Source organism: Danio rerio, chromosome 8 (genome assembly GCF_052040795.2).
Source record: "Danio rerio strain M-AB ecotype USA chromosome 8, GRCz13ab, whole genome shotgun sequence".
NCBI classification, from domain to species: Eukaryota; Metazoa; Chordata; class Actinopteri; order Cypriniformes; family Danionidae; genus Danio; species Danio rerio.
In genome coordinates, this window is record NC_141028.1 from 57,570,724 (window position 1) to 57,586,033 (window position 15,310).

At 37.7% G+C, this 15,310-nt stretch overlaps 2 protein-coding genes and 2 long non-coding RNA genes across 8 annotated transcripts in view; 2 read left to right on the top strand and 2 right to left on the bottom strand.

Annotated features, from left to right (window-relative positions):
* Positions 1-15,310, bottom strand: part of LOC147842882 (uncharacterized) — a 797,275-nt gene that overhangs the window by 547,487 nt on the left and 234,478 nt on the right. The gene's annotated exons all lie outside the window — the stretch shown is intronic.
* Positions 1,069-8,706, bottom strand: msmbl (microseminoprotein, beta-like). 2 transcript variants are annotated; one of them, NM_001366017.2, is given in 4 exon segments: positions 1,069-1,553; positions 3,495-3,612; positions 5,439-5,520; positions 5,877-5,919. In NM_001366017.2, coding segments are annotated over 4 exon segments (330 nt in total). In that variant the 5' UTR covers positions 5,880-5,919; the 3' UTR covers positions 1,069-1,426.
* On the top strand, positions 3,194-5,174 carry LOC148679674 (uncharacterized). Its single transcript, XR_015944780.1, has 3 exons — positions 3,194-4,136; positions 4,229-4,731; positions 4,822-5,174. It is a non-coding gene; the product is annotated as an uncharacterized LOC148679674 (long non-coding RNA).
* The window catches only part of entpd4 (ectonucleoside triphosphate diphosphohydrolase 4), a 29,762-nt gene continuing 23,253 nt past the window's right edge, over positions 8,802-15,310 (top strand). For 3 of the 4 annotated variants that reach the window (XR_015496992.1, XR_015496993.1, XM_087263124.1), the window contains exons 1-3: positions 8,809-8,995; positions 9,705-9,861; positions 14,705-14,902. Coding sequence is in view for 2 of the 4 variants with exons in the window: in XM_087263124.1 (XP_087119250.1) it covers positions 9,854-9,861; positions 14,705-14,902 (206 nt within the window). In the remaining 2 variants the exon portion in view is untranslated. 4 annotated transcript variants of the gene reach the window in all.

Below are 15,310 nucleotides of genomic sequence, written 5' to 3' on the forward strand. Positions count from 1 at the left end.
ATTCATAGCTCTTTTTCCACAGTTTTTTATGATACAGCCCTATTCCAAAATGGGTTAAATTCATTTATTTCCCTAAAATTCTACACACAATACCCCATAATGACAATGCAAAAAGTTTTTTGAAATTGCTACAAATTTATTAATAACAAAAAAAAACTGAAAGATCTCATGTATATAAGTATTGGCAGCTTTTGCTATGAAGCTCTAAATTGAGCTAAGGTCCATTCTGTTTCCACTGATCATTCTTGAGATGTTTCAGCAGTTTAAATGGATTTCACTTGTGGTAAATTCAGTTGATTGGACATGATTTGAAAAGGCATACACCTGTCTATATAACACTCCCCGCCTGGAATTTGCCAAAAGGCATCTGAAGGACTCTCAGACCATAAGAAACTAAATTCTCTGGTCTGGTGAGACTAAAATTTAACTCTTTGAAGTGAATGCCAGGAGTTACGTTTGGAGAAAACCAGGCAGCGCTCATCACCAGGCTAATACCATCCCTACGGTAAAGCATGGTGGTGGTAGCATCATGCTGTGGGGATGTTTTTTTTTTTTTTTGCAGCAGGAACAGGAAGACTAGTCAGGATAAAGGGAAAGATGAATGCAGCAATGTACAGAGACATCCTGAATGAAAACCTGCTTCTTGCTCTTGACCTCACACTCGGGCAACGGTTCATCTTCCAGCAGGACATTGACACAAAGCCCACTGCCAAAAGATCAATGGAGTGGCTACAACTCTGTGAATGTCCTTGAGTGACCCAGCCAGAGCCCAGACCTAAATCCTATTGAACATCTCATGCAAATTAAGTATACGTATATGGCTGAATCATCGATAGATAGATAGATAGATAGATAGATAGATAGATAGATAGATAGATAGATAGATAGATAGATAGATAGATAGATAGATAGATAGATAGATAGATAGATAGATAGATAGATAGATAGATAGATAGATGGATGGATGGATGGATGGATGGATGGATGGATGGATGGATGGATGGATGGATGGATGGATGGAACCCAAATCTGGTATCCATGTATTTTTAAACACAAAAGAACATTGCCAAGTGTAATGAGATAACTTTATTTAATCATGCAAAAGCACACAAAGTATAGCAGTTAATTAAGTAGCAAGCAGTGCAAGATTCATCTTTGCAACATTTTTCAAACATTTTTAGAAAATCCTTTTTGTCTTTTGGTAATCAAGTTTTTTTTTTCAGTTATTTCAGAATTTCCAAATATAATGATCATTCTAGATATAAGCAAATATCCTGGTTAGTCTTGTTAGTTTGAATCTTTTTGGTATAACTAGAGTATAGCAATAGTGGCATATGCAGCATATAGTCAATGTTGTATCCTAAAACTGTTGTGTTTTTAAGTGCACAATACTGATTTTTAATGCTGGGCTTGAAGTTTTTAGGTATTATTTTCCAACAGCACCATATTCACACTTGATGTTGGGGTCTTCTGGGTGAAACACGTCAAATTTGCATGTGCTGTAATCATACTTCACAGTGCAGCCTTCAGTTTTGATTATCGCTCGACCCATCCTACAACAACAACAAAAACAATATATGATCACTTTAGGGGACATCTTTTGACTTAGATGACTTACAACAACATGTAATCACAGAAATGCACTCTCATTTCTTGTGAATGCCACTGAAAAAAATGTGTTTTAAAGATACAGCATTTAAAACAAGCAGTCGTTGTCGTTCACTATTGAAATGCTACACTTTAAATGTACACTCACCGGCCACTTTATTAGGTACACCTTACTAGGACCCCTTTTATCCTTCAGAACTGCCTTAATCCTTTGTGACATAAATTCAACAAGATACAGCAAATATTCCTGAGATTTTGGTCCAAATTGACATGATGGCATCACACAGTTGCTGCAGATTTGTCAGCTGCACATCCATGATGTAAATCTCTCGTTCTACCACATCCCGAGGCTGCTCTATCGGATTGGAATCTGGTGACTGTGGAAGCCGTTTGAGTTCAGTGAACTCATTGTCATGTTCAAGAAACCAGTCTGAGATGATTCATGCTTAATGACAAGGCGCGTTATCCTGCTGGAAGTAATCATCAGAAGATGGGTAGACTGTGGTCGTAAAGGGATGGACATAGTCAACAACAATCCTCAGGTAGGCTGTGGCATTGACACAATGCTCAATTGGTACTAATGTGCCCAAAATGTGGCAAGAAAATATCCCCCACACCATTACACCACCACCAGCAGCCTGAACTGTTGATCCAAGGCAGGATGGATGTTGTTGATGCCAAATTCTGAGCCGACCATCCAAATGTTGCAGCAGAAATAGACTCATCAGACCAGGCAACGTTTCTCCAATCTTCTATTGTCCAGTTTTGGTGAGTCTGTGAATTGTAGCCTCAGTTTCATGTTCTTAGCTTACAGGAGTGGCTCCCGGTGTGGTCTTCTGCTGCTGTAGGCCATCCGCCTCAAGGTTGGACGTGTTGTGTGTTCAGAGATGCTCTTCCTTGGTTGTAACGAGTGGTTATTTGAGTTACTGTTGCCTTTCTATCAGCTCAAACCAGTCTGGCCATTATCCTCTGACCTCTGGCATCAACAAGGCATTTACGCCCACAGAACTGCCGCTCACTGAATATTTTCTCTTTTTCAGACCATTCTCTTTAAACCCTAGAGATGGTTGTGCGTGAAAATTCCAGTAGATTAGCAGTTTCTGAAATACTCAGACCAGCCCCTCTGGCACCAACAATTATGCCACGTTTAGTCACTTAAATCCCCATTCTGATGCTCACTTTAAACTGCAGCAGATCGTCTTAATCTTGTCTACACGGCTAAATGCATTGAGTTGCTGCCATGTGATTGGCTGATTAGAAATTTGCGTTAACAAGCAGTTGGACAGGTGTACCTAATAAAGTGGCCGATTAGTGTTTATATTAGTTTTAAGGACAACTATATGCTTGTGTGCTACACAGAAGTGACAAAATGAATCGTTAGAGGATATAAGCTTAATGAGACACCACATATTTCAGTTTTTTTAACAAATATTCTGACCAATCAAAAGCTCTCTAGTGTCTGGCATGCCCCACCTTCTTCAAGACATTTCTCATTAGCTTTTCATTTGAAGCACTTAAACCACTTTTACTGGCAGAACTGTGAGACATCAAAAGGCTATTGGCTGTTTTTTTTTTTTTTTTTTTTACAGATTTTAAAAGGAGGAGCTGCTTTGTCTTGCCCTCTCTTTGTGTTTTAGTTGAGAAGATGTCATTAAGTTTGGATTAAAAAAAAGCATATTTCAATGCACTTCACGGGACCTTTAAGAGTCATTATATGTGATTTGCTAATTATTTAGATCGTCTTTAAAAAATGGTTAAAGTTTAACAGAATGTACTGATAAACATGTATAAATTACTAAAATGATTATATATCTGTAAATGAAGAAGTTGGATTTTAAAAAAACTTCAACTTCAAAAATAAACCACAACAATGGTAAATTTCTTACGTGTCGCAGCATTCCATCTCAGTGGAGGAGCAAATACATCTGAGGCATTTGCTGTTTATCCAAGTGCTTCCCAGCTCATGACGGGTTTGATCGTCGCCATCCTCACAATATTTTGCTCCTGTTTAAATTCAATAAATGAGTTTATTTTAAGTACAGCATTTACTTACCCAAATATAAATCATTACTGAAATATTTGTTGAAGTGAAGTAGTTGGATTTACTACTCTTATACACTGTTAAAAGTGATTAGTTACTTTAAAAAAAAGTAAGTATACCTCTTCCCTTAAAAGCGACAAGCTTACAAAAGAAGTGAGTAAAATTATTCTGTTGCCTTAAAATTATTACACTGACAAAAATGTTTCAAAGATGATTCCTTGGATTTAGAAAATTTTCTTTAGTTAGTAAACGATTTATTTGGGCTGAATTTAAATAAAGTGCTTTTTAAGTTGAACATGATTAAATTTAATTTGTTTGCTTAAACTCAACATAAATAAATTGTTTGCAAAAATTTTGCAGATATCTATTTTTTCAGTGGAAGTGAAGTATGTGCATAGTTATAAAAATAAGTTAAGTCAACTTAACAATTCCAACTTAACAACAGCTTAACACACTTTAAGTCAACTTGTCACCTTAAACGCAACAGGTTTACTCACTTTTTTTAAGTCAACTTGCCACTTTAAACGCAACAGGTTTACTCACTTTTTTTAAGTCAACTTGCCACTTTAAACGCAACAGGTTTACTCACTTTTTTAAGTCAACTTGTCACTTTTAACGCAACGAGTTTAAACTTTAAGTAAAGTCAACTTGTCACTTTTAACGCAACAGGTTTACCCACCTTGTAAGGCAACTTGTCACTTTTAACGCAACAGGTTTACTCACTTTTTAAGTCAACTTGTCACTTTTAACGCAACAGGTTTACTCACTTTTTAGGTCAACTTGTCACTTTTAACGCAACAGGTTTACTCACTTTTTAAGTCAACTTGTCACTTTTAACGCAACAGGTTTACGAACTTTTTAAGTCAACTTGTCACTTTTAACGCAACAGGTTTACGAACTTTTTAAGTCAACTTGTCACTTTTAACGTAACAGGTTTACTCACTTTTTAAGTCAACTTGTCACTTTTAACGTAACAGGTTTACTCACTTTTTAAGTCAACTTGTCACTTTTAACGTAACAGGTTTACTCACTTTTTAAGTCAAATTGTCACTTTTAACGCAACAGATGTACAAACTTTTTAAGTCAACTTGTCACTTTTAACGCAACAGGTTTACCCCCTTTGTAAGGCAACTTGTCACTTTTAACGCAACGAGTTTAAACTTTAAGTAAAGTCAACTTGTCACTTTTAACGCAACAGGTTTACTCACTTTTTAAGTCAACTTGCCACTTTAAACGCAACAGGTTTACTCACTTTTTTAAGTCAACTTGTCACTTTTAACGCAACAGGTTTACGAAATTTTTAAGTCAACTTGTCACTTTTAAGGCAACAGGTTTACGTAATTTTTAAGTCAACTTGTCACTTTTAACGCAACAGGTTTACTCACTTTTTAAGTCAACTTTTCACTTTTAAGGCAACAGGTTTACTCACTTTTTAAGTCAAATTGTCACTTTTAACGCAACAGGTTTACTCACTTTAAGTCTACATGTCACTTTTAAGGCAACAGGTTTACTCACTTTTGTAAGTAAAGTAACTTGGTTTTTTACAGTGTGGCTTATTATTATAAGAAAAAAGTCCTGTGGTGTGACATGCTGCATTTCAGATAAAAAACACTTCGATCATTATAGCACAAGTTTGTTTGAATGTATAATAAATTACAATTGTAATAAATATACATTTTCTTTTGCACACTTTTATACATTTTGATATTTTAACCAAATATTTGTTTGGCTTGAAATGTGTGTGTGTGCGTGTGTGTGTGTGTGTGTGTGTGTGTGTGTGTGTATTTACCTTCTTTTTGAAGTTTGAGAAAACAGTAAGAATCACTGAGAGACACAAAGGCACACAGTATTAAAACCAGAGTCAACGATGCCTGTAAAAAGTTAAAAATATATAGAAATTATTAATAAACAAACAAACAAAAAGTAAAATATATGTAAAATACACTGTAAATCCTGGGGTCCACACAATTATTATTTGTTTTTACAAATTTAAGTGGATTGAGCATAAATCAATTAAGTTGCCATGCAAAAAAACAAGAATTGTGTTTTAGCTCACTTTAAATAAGTAGCTTGAACAAACAGCAAACGTCAATTTGTTTTGTGTATGACACTTGTAAAATATATGTAAAAGACAGAAAATATATGTAAAAAAAAACATGTAAAAGACAGTAAAAATAGTAAATATGCACTCATAAATTCTGTATTGATCAGTAATTACTGAACTCACCATTGTTTGGAAGTTGAGCACAGATGCAGGACTGATGAAATGCAGTTTTTAAGCAGATTCTGTCTATTTACACTAGTCAGATAAGGGGCGGAGCATCTCATTTTAACCCAAACTGTTCATCAGTTTTACTTTATTGACTTCAACTAGTCTCTGGACTTTTGCACTTTGTAGCAGCAAAATACTTTTCAGGTAGGCAATGCAAACAAGACGGGCTCTCATGGTCAGCTCCTTACTGTTGACTATTTGAGTACATGCTAAATTCATGTAGCTACACCGTGTGAATATTGAACTTGTGACTGTATGGTTGTTTCTTGTTGAATGTGTGGCAAATTGTGAAATCCTTGTCTAAAGCCAAACATTTTCATCGCTGTTTCATCACCTCCTATCAGCAGATGTTTCCTGATCTTCTATTAAATTTCTCAATTATGTTATGATTGTGAAAGCGTCGAGTGATTTCTTCATGGTGTATTAACAAACTGTTTTTGCTCTAATCAATGATCAAAATATTGCATATAAAAGTCTTTCTCACTGTGTTTTCTGTGGTGTCAAATGTAAATAAACAATGTTAAACTACAATATGTGTGTTTTCTATTAGTTATTCATTTGCAGCCATATAAAGTAAACCCAGAGATCTTAGGACAGGGGTGTCCAAACTCGGTCCTGGAGGGCTGGTTACTGCATAATTTAGCTCCATCTTCCTTTAACACACCAGCCTGGAAGTTTATAGTATACCTAGAAAGAGCTTGATTAGCTTGTTCAGGTGTGTTTAATTGGGGTTGGAATTAAAATATGCAGGACACCAACCCTCCAGGACCAAGTTTGGACACCCATGGCTGCGTCCGAAACCGCATGCTTCTATACTATATAGTACGCTAAATCAGTATGCGAGCCGGGTATGTCCGAGTTCATAGAATTTGAAAATCAGTATGAGAAGTACCCGGATGACTTACTACTTCAGGCGAGATTTTGGAGTGGCAATCCCATACATGCTGCGCTATCCCATGATGCACCGCGAGCGAATTCATGAATGGAAGTGAGGCGACGCAACTGACGCAGGTAGGTCAAGTGACCATAACAAAATGGCGGATGTAGTACGTCCGAATTCCATTCATACTTTTCACATTCACACTGTATAGAACGTACTTTTCTAACGGCCGAGTAGTACGTTTAAATTCAAATGCACTACATATTGAGTAGTAGGCGGTTTCGGACGCAGCCCATGTCTTAGGAGAAATTTTACACCATACAGACTATTAGTTTTTGTTTCCTGAACTTTCGGGAGACTTGGGATGTCTGGAATGACCTCCCTCCCTACTCATAATTCTCTCTTTATACAGCCGTAGGCCTATTACTAGGGCCAGACAGAATCTGCGGACGTTTTTTGCTATTTCTGCGAAGAATTTTGGTAAAAATCTGCGGATTTCTGCGGAATTATTTTGGGAGTATCCAGTGGAGTATCATAACTTACACCTTAATATATTAAATAAAAAGTAATAAATTACTGAATAAAAACTGAATAAATTCAGATTTACACATTTACTCAAGTAAATAAACAGAATTAATAATGGGCTAAAAATCTGCAGAAATCTGCGGAATTCTGCTGAAAATCCGTGAAATTCTGCGCGCGAAGATTCCGTGTGGGCCTACCTATTACATATCCATAAAACACTGTGATATAACCGGGCTCGGATCGTATTGCTTTCTCACTACAATCGATCCGCTCCAGAGTTTGTTTCAATCGAGCCGAGACCACCTCATTCAAGCGATCTCGGAGCGATTATTTTGGCGCGGATCTGAGCGCAAATGGTGGATCCACATATGCCAAACGAACCGCGCTAACTGGGCAAACGAGACAGGTTCCGAAACAAAAGTCTAGGTGTGAAAGCACCCTGAGTGTTCTGACTGGCTGAAGTAGACGTCTCATGTCAGTGCGTTCTAGACGTGCACGTGCTTTTTCCGGCAATCTTCCTTCTGCGTTCACAGCATTCCGGCAAATTAACAGTATGTTACAACTTCTCTTTCCGGAAAATAGCTTTTATTTTCAAAAGCCTGTTCACACATATTTACAGACCTTTCCGGAAAGGTCTGTATGTGTGAAAGGGGCTACTGTGTAAAAGGGGCTGTTGGTTGTAGAAGGCTAACATGGTTTTTGGGCCACTGGCTGGGTCCGAAACCACCTACTACTCAGTAGGTACTGCATTTGAATTTAAACGTACTACTTGGCCGTTAGAAAAGTACGTTCTATACAGTATGAATTTGAAAAGTATGAAAGGAATTCGGACGTACTACATCCGGCATTTTGTCATGGTCACGTGACCTACCTTCATCAGTTGCGTCGCTTCATTCGCATTTATGAAATCTCTCGCGGGCATGCATAGGATGCGCACTTCAGAATCTTGCCAAGAGTAGTAAGTCATCTGGGTACTTCTCACATAATTATTTTTCGAATTCCATGAATTCAGACATACTACTCAGCTCACATACCGATTCATCTAATCTACTAATTCACTAATTTATTCTCTCATACATCAGATCCTTTTTAATCCCATCTTAAATTCTTGAAATTATTTAATATTTAGATTTTTTTAAGTGTGTGTTTATTAATATGTATTTATGTATGTATCATAGCATCCTTGCATAAAATTATTATAAATAAAATTCCAAATTATCTCTTACATTTTTTAAATCCTTTCTGAAAGTCTTCATATCACCATTGCGTTTAGCTTTTCTTTTATTCTTTCAGGGAACAGGATTGTAAAAAAAAAAAAGTATTTGTTGTACTCTCCCATTCACTGCGCAAGTTTACCCAACGATGACGACTTCTGCTACTGAGAAACCCGGAAATGCGAAAAGGGCACAATGACGTCAGAGCAGCAGTGTACACGCAGGCGCAAGTTTCCGGCATTAAGGCGCATGCGCACAAGCAGTCTGAACTGTTGCTCGGTAACTACCGGGAATTAGCGGCTTTTCTCCACCAAATTTGAACCACCGACGCTACCGGAGGAATTAAAAACCCGCATAGATGTGTTCACCGAGAGGATTTCAATTCTTGTCCTGAATTCACAAATCTCCGAGGATGGGTCTTAAATGAGGGCATCCGTCCCAGATGTAGCCGAACGGTGAGAGCATATGCCTGCGTTCACACACATATTCTAAATACTCAACCGATAAACACACCTGACAGCGTTTTAGTCAGGACAGTCTACCTCTACATAACCTTAAAAACATATGTCAGTGAAAACGTGATATTCGTTTATCAATGAAGCTGTTCTCGGCCTGGGAAGCGCACAGCTGATTATTAAACGTTAACAACGGTCGTGTTTCAAAAGCTAGCGAGCTTCCCTACCTAGACAGCATCTTAAGATCTCAAATTATGCGACTCAACGTGGTTTTAGAAGGACAAGAATGTAACCCATATAGGCTACAGACTGAGGTAAAGTTCGTTTTATTCATTCGGACTTTACTTTTTATGAATATAATTTCAGAAAAGTAACGTTATTGTTTGTAAATGCTACGTCAAATAGTGAGGTAATATTAGCAGTCATCGACTAGTAAAGTACATCGTTATTTACAGTTAAATAAGTTGTTTTAATGTTATTCTTAAATGTAATTTCAAACCTAATATTCAAAGTAACACGTTAAACAATATAGGGAGGGTGTCACAAGTTATCTCTGAACGAATGTGTGAATGTAAAACCAACTTTACCTCAGGTACAGACTAAATAGTAAACCAACTAGACAAAGTTGAAAGCGTCACATTTCGTTCTCGTTTTTGCTGATTGTTGCTGTTTTTTTTTTTTTTTTTTTTTTTTTGCTTCCTCTTGTCAGGACCTGCCACGTCTCCTCGATTCACCTGCACACGTGTGATAGACCCTGATGATGATGCCTGGGGATATGACGTCATGGAGGAATACACCTGGACAGATACAAGGTTGCCAGTAAAGGGTTGATTGGACTCCTCTTCATACACTCCAGCAATGGGAAGGCGAGTACAAAGCTGAATTGAGCCTAAGTTGGCTCTATATTCGCATATTCAGACTTTAATGATGTGTTTTCAGAAAAGCATTCTTAGGAATTTTCTAAATAGGGAAATCATGTTTGCAGTCAATGGACCCTTCTCTAAGCCCCGCCTTCCTTAGTTACTGTTGCTACGCCTGTCAAGCTTTTGTGCCTGGCACAGCTTTTTCAATGTGTGTGTGCGATATAATGTCATTTTTGGCGAACAGGTGAGATATCCGAGAAAGCCAGACAAAAAAAAACTGCAGTATGCATTACAGGGTAAATGTTATTTCTATTAAAAGCACATGAAGGTCAGCAAGTCAATAAATTTAGGCATGTAAATATGGTCAAGACAATCTGCTGCAGTTCAAACCGAGCATCAGAATGGAGAAAAAAGGTGATTTAAGTGACTTTGAATGAGGCATGGTTGCTAGTACCAGACGGGCTGGTCTGAGTATTTCAGAAACTGCTGATCTACTGGGATTTTCACGCACAACCATCTCTTGGGTTTACAGAGAATGGTGCGAAAAAGAGAAAATATCTAGTGATTGGCACTTCTGTGTGTGTAAATGCCTTGTTGATGCCAGTTGTCAGAGGAGAATGGCCAGAATAGTTCGAGTTGATAGAAAGGCAGCAGTAACTCAAATAGCCACTCGATACAACTGAGGTCTGCAGAAGAGCATCTCTGAACACACAACACAACCAACCTTGAGGCGGATGGCCTACAGCATTAAAAGACCACACCGGGTGCCGCTCCTGTCAGCTAAGAACCGGAAACTGAGGCTACAATTTACACAGGTTCACCAAAATTGGGTAATAGAAGATTGAAAAAAACTGGCCTAGTCTGATGAGTCTCGATTTCTGCTACAACATTTGGATGGTCGGGTCAGAATTTGGCATCAACATGAAAGCATGGATCCATCCTGCCTTGTATCAACAGTTCAGGCTGGTGATGGTGGTGTAATGGTGTGGGGGATATTTTCTTGCCACAGTTTGGGTCCATTAGCACCAATTGAGCATCATGTCAACGCCACAGCCTACCTGAGTATTGTTGTTGACCATGTCCAGTCCAATAGAGCAGCTTTGGGATTTGTTGGAAGTGGAGATTCGCATCATGAACGTGCAGCCAACAAATCTGCAGCAACTGTGTGATCCTATCATGTCATCTTCTGATGGCTACTTCCAGCAGTTCCAACCCAGTACAAGTAAGTTGTACCTAATAAAGTAGCCCATGAGTGTATGTTAACATCTGTTTGTTTTCCAAAGTGACTAATTGCAGAGTTATGGGATTGGAAAAATATCAGTCTGTATGCATTTCTTTTTAAATGAGAAAAATGAACATGTGATATTGATGTGACCAAAACGGTCAGCCAGTTTACAATGAACAACATACTTTGTAGATATTCTGTGAATTAAACTGCACCATCCCCTCACCCAAAAAAAAAACCCAGCTAATAAAGAAGATAATAGTTGGCTCACTATAGTACAAAAATTGATATAATTTTATTTTGCATTTATGAGGGAAAAGCTTGGTTATGGATGTGGCACCTCTCCGTTATGAATGTGACAGGTGTGAACTTGCCACTTGTGTGACTGGTGAATCAAATATAATTGTTTAAAAACATAGACAAAGACATTTTAAATGTTTTTGCAGTACTGTAAAATACAAACCTATACAAAAAACTAGAAAGGCTTCCGCTATTTTAGTGAAAACCTTATTTTTTTCATGGGAAGTTTGACTTTTGCATGGAATTGCTCAAATGGTGACATTTGTTTTTGGGTGAACTGTCCATTTTAAAGCATTATTTTCTGCATACTGTACATTGGGCCATACCCACCACTCTCAGCTTCTAAAACTACTTTGATCACAAATGGTTAATAAAGGCATCAGATTGAACCAAAAGCACACAGCATTTGCTCTCACACTACAGTTCACTGAAGCCTCACCTTTTTTCCATTTGCCTTCAGGTTGGCATTGTGCTGATATTTCAAATTGTGATGTTAACAGCAGTGTTCAGCTCAATTCCTGCAGGGCAACTGCTTCAGCCTTAATTAAACACAACTAATCCAGCTAATCAAGTCATTCAGGCTTATCCGAACAATAATGCTGTGTTTATACTAGTTCACAGTGTTTTACAATAAGAAATGATCCACATCCATGCTGGCAAACTACATTTAAGGGGACCGTTCATCCAGAAATTTACATTTTTACACCATTTAGTCTCTTTCCTGTGATTCAAAATGTTTATGAATTACTTTCTTGTTTTGAACACAAAATGAGATAATCTGAAGAATGTTGGGGAGCAGCCTTTTAAGAGAAGATCTCTGTCCACACTACAAGAATGTAAATGAGGAACTAAAGGCAGTCATTAAATTATAGGACAGAGTTGTAGACTATATAGAAGTCAAAATTATTAGCCGCCTTGTTTTTTTGTTTGTTTTTTCATTTTCAAATATTTCCCAAATTATGTTTAATAGTGGTGTAACATATCACAAATCTTATGGTTTGTATCCCATTATGGTTTTTTAGTCATGGATTGGACCATTTTTCGGATGAGCCAAAAAGGGCAGAAGACAAATGTAATTTGCTTTCCATTTATTACAGAAACAGCAGTGTAAGAAACTTGGTTTTAGCAAACAGAACTTGGAACCTGTAATTATATTAAAAATAAAGTTAGTTAATCAGATGAATCAAAGTAAATCCTAAATTATTCTGTACTGTGAAAAATCCACTGTTGCTTATTACCCTAAATGTAGAAATCTAACATTATAATTTGTACAACACAATAATTTTCAGCCTCATTTTCAATAAATGATTCAGTTATTCACTCATTAAACTTTGTTTCATTGCTAGATGTGGCATTTTTGAAGACTTATTCAGTGGCATGTTTTTGATGGCTTGTTGTTGCCACCTATTGGTTAATGTAATTGCTGCCTACAACTTTTATTTTTTAGCGTTAAATACATATGACAGTGATTTAAATCTTTATTATAAGCATCAGTGGTTTTATTTAATCTATAAACTGTTCTCCCAGTACTTCTCTGTTTTTTGACTGTTTGTAGCTTCATAACGAACTCAAAAGACTAAAGACTGAATTAGGCATGGGCCGGTATAAGATTCTGATGGTATGATAACCTTGGATATAAATATTTCACGGTATTACGCTATAGAGATTACTTTGCTAAAATATATTCTCTTTAAATGTCTGGGTAAAAAACAAACCTTTTTTACCCCTTTGTACACAATATATTTTATTTTGAGAAACTTTTAAAATATTTTACAGCAGTAAACATGTCAGGCTAAATTATTCGAATAAATCATTGACTTCTGCTGTCTTCATTTGTGTCAAAAACGCAGATTTCTTCAATTCAAAGTGCCATCTTTGCAGATCTTTTCTGCTGGAGATACTGCTGTGCTAAAAAAAACAGACATAAAAAGGAAACCTTGACTTTTTTTTAAACCGCTGTGTACCTTGAACATTGTTATTGTCCCATGCCTAGACTGAGGGTGCTTTCACACCTGTGAATCGATTCAGTTGTTCCGAAACAGATTACAAATGTTACATTGTTGCTCTTGGAGCGGTTCGCTTTCACACTGCAAAGTTTCTAATCGGACCAAAAGAGCTAAAACAAGTCACGTGCGAGTAAACTCTCCTCACATTGGTCGGAGTGTCAGGGTTTATTTTGCAGCGTCCCGCTAAGCTGTCAGGAGAGGTGTGGTGGTTTGGTGGTGATTGACAGGGTGTGCGCGCGACGTGTCTGAGGAGAGATGCGGTGGGGAGGGGTGAGAAGGGTGCCTATTTTAGGACCGGGAGGGAAACGTGAGAATACCGGGAGATCATCACTCGTTTGCGGGCATCCGGAGACCAGCGAAACTTCCCGCCCTACTCATAATTCTCTCTTCATATAGCCGTAAGCCTATTACATATCCATAAAACACTGTGATATAACCACGCTCGGATCGGATCGCTTTCTCACTGCAATCGAACCGCTCCAGGGTTCGTTTCAATCGAGCCGTGACCACCACATTCAACCGATCTCGGAGCGATTACTTTGGCGCGGAACAGAGCGCGATTCCGAAACAAAAGTGTAGGTGTGAAAGCACCCTAAATCTCTTTTTATTTTTTCCGTTTTTCAAACTCAGATTTAAATGCAGCGATTCGAAGGATTAATAAACAAATTCAAATCAGCATCATTTATGTTGTGTGGTTGTTGAGATCCCGATCTTTTAATGATTAATCATGCAGCTTACACTGAATGCATTAATGCAGGCTGAACAAACTGTGACAGAAAACACCTTTAATAACCTAAGAAACCCACCACATCACGAATAACCCACCCACAACTTCTTCTGCCATCATTATATTTTACAGGAATGCGAGAGGCGATCTCTCTGTGATTGTTACAAATTTAGGATTAATCTACAAAAAATGTTTTAATCCACGGGTCGTATGTGTTCCAAACCGTGGGTTGTGATCCGTACGAATAACAGATCATCCATGATCCTTTAGCAAGGAATTTTTCACAGTTTTTTCTATAGTTTTTTTTCTTCTGAAGAAAGTTGTTTTATTTAATCTGGAATAAAATCTGTTTTTATTTTGTTTTTTAAAAACATTTTAAGGTCAAAATTATTATCCTCCTAATAATGGGCTAATAATTCTGAGTTTAACTGTATGCATTTTCATTTTAATAAAGGCAAGTCAAACATGCAACAAAAATAGCTTTCTCCACCTCATGTCTCTATTTTATCCAAGCCTAGAGGATCCGGTAACCATAGTGATAGATTTCTCATCATTATTCATTTGTTTCTTTATTCATATGCTCCACAGGATTAGCATTTCCTGCCTGTTTCCAGCATCCTGGCACTTCAGCCTGTCTCCGGTGGTTCTACCCCGGTTCCTGTTGCCCTCCTTCAGGCAGCTGCTTCTCCTGGGTCTGCTGGCAGGCGTGATGGGACTGCTGTACCTGCTGCTGGTCACAGGAAAGGGCCAGTACAGCTGGTTAAGAGAGGACAGGCACATCCACACGTAAATCTCTTCTATTTTAATTTGAACCATGAAGGCAGGGTGGGGCATAGAGTAGCTCCAGTGCCTCATAGATTTAAAAATATACTTGCGGTGGTAGCTGGATTGAAACACAACATGTACCTACGTTACATAAATAGCTAATGATATGGGACAAACATAACAATAAAATTTTCTACAATTTTTATTTATTATGACATTGTTATACACGGTTTCTTCTTAATGGGTTAAAGCAGGGATATCAAACTAAATTCCTGGAGAGCCGCAGCCCTGCACAGTTTAGCTCCAACCCTACTTAAACACACCTGAGCTAACTAGTTGAGTCCTTCAGACTTGTTTGAAACCTACAGGTAAGTGTGTCGGAGCAGGGTTGGAACTAAACTGTGCAGGGCTTCAGCCCTCCAGGATTTG

Bases quoted from the DNA above. Each gene is read 5' to 3' on its own strand.
- msmbl (XM_087262716.1), bottom strand. From the start codon at position 8,582: ATGAAGACTTTCAGAAAGGATTTAAAAAAT. The intron at 3,613-5,438 runs GTAAATACACAC...GAATTTAAACAG, and splicing joins TCTCAAACTTCAAAAAGAAG to GAGCAAAATATTGTGAGGAT. The intron at 1,554-3,494 runs GTAAGAAATTTA...TTGTTGTTGTAG, and splicing joins GAGATGGAATGCTGCGACAC to GATGGGTCGAGCGATAATCA.